General features: G+C 36.5%; 1 protein-coding gene across 1 annotated transcript; it reads left to right on the forward strand.

Annotated features, from left to right (window-relative positions):
* The first annotated feature begins 2,014 nt into the window (after positions 1 to 2,014).
* Positions 2,015 to 4,872, forward strand: LOC139889215 (uncharacterized). Its single transcript, XM_071872180.1, has 4 exons — positions 2,015 to 2,557; positions 3,599 to 4,125; positions 4,225 to 4,444; positions 4,624 to 4,872. The coding sequence occupies exons 1-4, from the start codon at positions 2,015 to 2,017 to the stop codon at positions 4,870 to 4,872; spliced, it is 1,539 nt and encodes a 512-aa protein (XP_071728281.1).
* Positions 4,873 to 5,918: the final 1,046 nt, after the last annotated feature.

A 5,918-nucleotide genomic window follows, 5' to 3' on the forward strand; every position in this document is an offset into this window, starting at 1 on the left:
AATGTTACTCATTAAAATTAAGATAAAATATATTTAGTTGCAAAATAAAAATGAAGTATCAAATATCAAACATATTTGCTATGTATGTTTTCGAATGTTGTGATAACAAAACGTTTTAACATCAAATAAGTAATATATACGTAGTATATACTCCGAAATCAATAATATAGTCGTAAACATTTTTTGACCCAAAAAATTCACCCTTAGAGTTTGCTGAAACCAATAATATAGTCGCCTACAAATTTTTACCAAAGAATTCACCCTTAAAGTTACAAAAAAGTATATATCCCGAATCAATAATATAGTCGTGTACAATTCTTGACAAAAAAATTCATAGAAAACAATAATATAGTCGACTACGAATTTTTTTTCAAAGAATTCACGTTTAGACGTAAAAAAAAAAAAAAAAGTTTGAAAGTTGAACAGTAAAAAAGGCCCAATGGAGAGCCTTCATTCCGGGCCTGAATAGATATAAGGTAATATGTTTACTGCAGTATATATGTATTCAAAGATATGAGAATGATTGTCTACATCTTACCTTTCCATACATCACTCATGTGGAATTGAATTTTGTTGTTGGTTTTGTTGTATGTATAGTAAGTATGGCAGGTGTCACAAGTGCAAAGTTGGATACTTGTCAAAGGCTATCCATGAAGTCACAAAGACTTCTTAAAGTTCAAATTCCTTGAGAGATTTTGAATAAACTTAACTATAAAAGTTGCATCCAAAACTTCTAAGCTTTTAATACATGTTAGTAAGCTAAATACAACTACATAAAGTATTGAATAGAGGATTTAGGGGGTTTTGTACAAAGATTATGAGATGAGAGGCTTTTACCTGCTTTTTGGAATTCTATTTTTTTTTTTTTTTTTTTTTTTTTTTTTTTTTTAATATGTTGATCCATTGATCGATAGATATATGGGTCAAAATTTCTACGTTCGGAGTTGGCTTTGGGCTTGAATGTCCCTTTGATTGGAGTTGCTGACCCGCATGGTCCTCTTTTGGTCGATACGGGGGTGTTCTCGATGATGGATTGGCAAAGACTAAGAAGAAGAGTTTGAAGAAGGTGGTGGATGGCGCAGGGCTATCTCGTTGCGGGATCACGTGGACGATTTGGATTTCGACAATAGATACTCACAAAAAAGGAACCTGTTTAAAATCTTATTCATACTTAGAGGTGACATAATAAGTGGGTTTACATTAAATTCGGTTTGAGTTATAACGGTTTAATCTTTTAGTATGAGTCAAAATGCGTTGGTTTTTAGTTGAAAGTAGTAGAAATATTTATAAAAACACCTAATGTTTCGCCTTCCATAATAATCAGACACGTAGGTATTTACAAATTTTATTTTTGATTTGGAGAGGAAATCTCTTTAGCGACAATTACATTGGATCTCCACTAGCGTATAAAAACTTTTTAGTGACGGTATTTATAAAGTTTATAAATTACTTTCTCGTCTATATTTTATAACAAAAAAAAAAAAAAACAAAATTAGGTATCTGTATAGGACTTGACATAAAAACATCAGTTGATATAATACTCGTCCTCTTTTTATCAACACTCTTTTAAAGAAAAAAAAATATGTAATGCAAGGTCAAAAACAGTATATGACTATACTGGAAGTTTTCAATGCTTACAGCACAACGAACATTGTGACACCATTTTCAATACGTAGTATTGAATTAAGTTATTAAGTTATTATATTGAGACTTTCACATGAAGGCATATATCTTGTGGTTGCCACCCCAAATTCCTCAACATCTCTGCATGATATACACGTGTCCCTCTACCATGCTACGTGTCAAGCAGCTACTGCTTACATCATCACCTCATCTCCATCTTCACAACACCTACAGAACTCAATCCCCTTCACAAAACACTAAAGCAAATCTCAATCCTTCACCAAACCTTCCTATATATACACATTCACGTCCTACTTACACCTCACAAAAACATCTACAAATCATTCTAACAAAAAAATATTCAAATCATCTTTTTACAACACATATTCCAATGGCTTCAAATCAAGAATTTAGGAAAAAGGAAGAGATTGCAGAAAAAGCTGCAAGAACTGCTGCCGATGAACTCAGCAACATTAACAGTCAACTTGGGGGTGGTGATGGTACGGTTGTGGTCGAACGACACGAGCAGATACGAACCGGTCCAACTAACCGAGCCAGTGAACCGGCTAGACCGGGAATTATCAGCAGCGTCTTTCAGACGGTCACCGGTGCATTTGGTCAAGCCAAAGACGCTGTGACCGGAAAGACTCACGAGGCGGCAGATGTGACGGCGCAAAAAGCGGTGGAAGCGAAAGATGTGACATTGGGGAAAGCAGGGGAGTATAAGGATTATACGGCACAGAAAGGGAAGGAAGCTGCTGACGTGGCAGGTGATTATACGGGTTATGCGGCGCAAAAAGCGCGGGAAGCGAAGGATACGACAATGGGGAAGGCAGGTGAGTATAAAGATTATGGTATGGAGAAAGAAAGAGAGGCTGCACAAAAGGCGAAAGAAACCAAGGACGCAACAATGGAGAAAGGTGGAGAGTATAAGGTATTAATTAATGCAATAATTTTTTCTATTTATTTCCCCATTTTTGGAGAAATTAGTACAAATTAATTATATGTTAATTTTAGACAATGAGTTGTTTTATCCTTTGCATTTTAGTTTTGGATGATAGATCTTTGTGAGTTTTAGGTAGTTATCAGGTTAATGTACATGGTTTAATCTGTTCGGGTAAGGGTAGTATGTTTTTAGTAAGGACTGGTCTACCTGACAGACTAGTATTAATTAACTCCCATTCTAGAAAATTGACCCATATTTTTCTTAGAAAAAATGTAATATTTTTACTTGGTCTGTCTAGTTTGTAGGATTGTTTAAACAGAATTAAACAATCGTATAATGATATATCGAGGTGCTGAGGAATCCTCGATATAGTGTTTTAGTCGAAAAAATTACCTTGAGAAAACAACTTGGAATCGATTAGGGTTTGATTAGGAACGACTGGAATCGGCTAAGAGGTATTATGGTTCGTAAACCTTGACAATGAACTTGAAATAACCTATTTATAGAGTCTGCATCCTTCATCCGTACGGATGTAACTTATCTGTGATACGTAACTTATATGTGATACGGTACTCTATCCGGATGGACTCTAACCATATAAATTCAGATTTCGTACCTAGTCCAAATGAACGAGGGCCTTATATTTATGCACCAACATAGTTAGACAAGAAACGGGTTGTTTCTGACCCGAACTGTCCCCGACCCGTGTAGCTTTTAGGTGTAAACTGATAAACTAGTACAATATTTAATTTAATTGTATTAAGTGAAAGATATTTTTGTGAAGAAAGAGAAGGAAATAGTGGGGTAATTGGGACTATACACTAAACTAGTATTGATGCAATCTTCATTCTAGAAAATTGACAGCTAGTTTTGTGAAGAACTAGAAGCGAAAGAGTGGGAATTATTGAACATTTTCCGACTACATTTCTTGTAATATTTTGTATATTTCGTAGAGGTTAATAATATTTGTGGATGGATTCATATTGCTACAATTTAGAAACTAATGCAAACGACATTTTGTTATGGAAGGATTACACTGCTGAGAAAGGCAGGGAGGCAGCCCAAAAGGCCGGGGAATACAAGGACTACACTGCACAGAAAACGAAAGAAGCGGTCAACTACACAGCAGAAAAGGCGGCAGCCGCCAAGGATTACACCGTCGACACGGCGGTTGCAGCCAAAGACAAAACAATAGAAACTGCGGCTGCTGCGAAGGATTATACCCTCGACAAGGCAGCAACTGCCAAGGACTACACTGTTGATAAGGCTGCTGCAGCTAAAGACTACACATTTGAAAAGGCAGCGGCTGCAAAAGACTACACGGTTGACAAGGCAGTTGCTGCCAAGGACTTCACATTTGACAAGGTGGCTGCGGCAAAAGATTATACGGTTGATAAAGCCGCGGCCACAAAAGATTACACGAAGCAGAAGGCGAAAGAGGCAAAAGATGTAACCACGAACAAAACAGGGGAGTACGCTGACTACGCAACTCAGAAAGCTTATGATGCGAAGAATTACACTGCGGATAAGGCGGCGGCCACAAAGGATTACACAATGGACAAGGCGAAAGAAGCCAAGGATGAAACCCTGAATAAAACAGGGGAGTACGCCGATTATACAACTCAGAAAGCTTATGATGCGAAGAATTACACTGCGGATAAAGCGGCAGCTACAAAGGATTACACTGTTAACAAAGCGGCAGCCACGAAAGACTACACGACAGAAGTCGCGAAAGAAGGAACAAATGCAACGGTGGGGAAAATGTCGGAGTTGAAAGACGCGGCTGCGGATGCTGCTAGGAAAGCTGTGGATGTGTTGGCTGGGAAGAAAGAGGAGGCTAAGGAGAAGTTGTCTCAAACTAGTGAAGCTACAAAGGTTAGTAAAATGTGACCCCATTGTTACTTTTTGTATAATAAATATTTGATAATGTAGTGTTGTAACATACTAATCTTGAGTGCAAATAAGAAATGATGTTAGCATAGCAATAGCATCTTGTATTTTGGTGGTGAAAATTGAATCTTGTGGAAGTTTATAAGAATGATTTGTTTGAGTAGGCAAGGTTTGAGAATCAAACGAGAGAGGAAACAAGAAAAAGAATGGAAGGTATGAACTTGAAACAAGGTGGCGGCAGAGAAGAAACCACGACGGTGACGAAAGTGGAAGTGGATGGTAACTCGCCGTTAGGAGCGGGGGTGCTGGCGGCGATGGATGTGGACGACACGTTGTTGGGTACGACAGGGGAGGTGTTGAGGCAAGCTCAACGGGGACGTATGGCGGCAGGAGAAGATCATAAAAGAAGATAGACTGAAGGGTTGATTTGATTGTGTATGTTGTTGTGAGTTTATTTTGTGTTACATGTACGTGTTTTTGAGTAACGTGTTTAATGTATTGTATTTTGGGTTGTTGATTCTCTCTAGTCATTCGATGGCTCACCGAAATGCATCTTTTATTATTAATGTTGTTAATTTTGTGTTAGTTATATATTTGAACAGTTGAAAGTTACCAGATAATTTGGTTGAGGTGTGACAAAAGATTAATAACAAGAACAATTGAAAATAAGCGGAACACACCCAATCAAAATTGAAACGACTTCAAACCGACATTCCAAAAACCAACTGTATAATTATTTTTTAATACCCGTTTTGAACCTTGACCCGTTCAACCATTTTGACATCAAAAGTAAGGCACATAATTCTCACCTGTTTCAACCCTCATTTACAAAAAACATACATCAAAAGTAAGGACACTCAAAGACCTTTTCGAAAAGTGTTTACACGCCTCAAACGGAGCTACGGTTGATTTTATACGAGTTTTACACAACGTGATTATGTGCAGTTTTTCTAACTACGAATTTCATAAAGTTTCAACCAAAACCAACCCACAAGCATACCCATTAACGTGATTATGTGGACTGATTTTAACATAATTCATCATCATCTTTAGCTAATTAATATCATAACATGAACACTAGTACACATTAATTCATCAAAAACATCATATCTTGTTTTCTTTCAATTTTCAAGAATCTTTCAAGATTAAATCTTTATAAATCTTCTTTTTCATATATATAACTCATAACTAAATTTGAACTTCAAGTTCATGCATATAACAAAACTCACTTTAAATTACAAACCCTAGTGTTCATGATATTTATAGCCATGTTTGATGGAAATACTTCCATATAACAAACATCTACACATTTTTAACATACTAATTCATAACAATTTAACTAAAGAAATTTATACCTCAACTTAGGGTTTATGAAAACCCCCAATTCTCAAGGAAGATGAAGAAGATGATGACAATAGCATAAGATTAACCTTAATTAGGGTAAGTGAACACTCTGGTT

The sequence above is a fragment of the Rutidosis leptorrhynchoides genome, chromosome 1 (assembly GCF_046630445.1).
Source record: "Rutidosis leptorrhynchoides isolate AG116_Rl617_1_P2 chromosome 1, CSIRO_AGI_Rlap_v1, whole genome shotgun sequence".
Classification (NCBI taxonomy): Eukaryota; Viridiplantae; Streptophyta; class Magnoliopsida; order Asterales; family Asteraceae; genus Rutidosis; species Rutidosis leptorrhynchoides.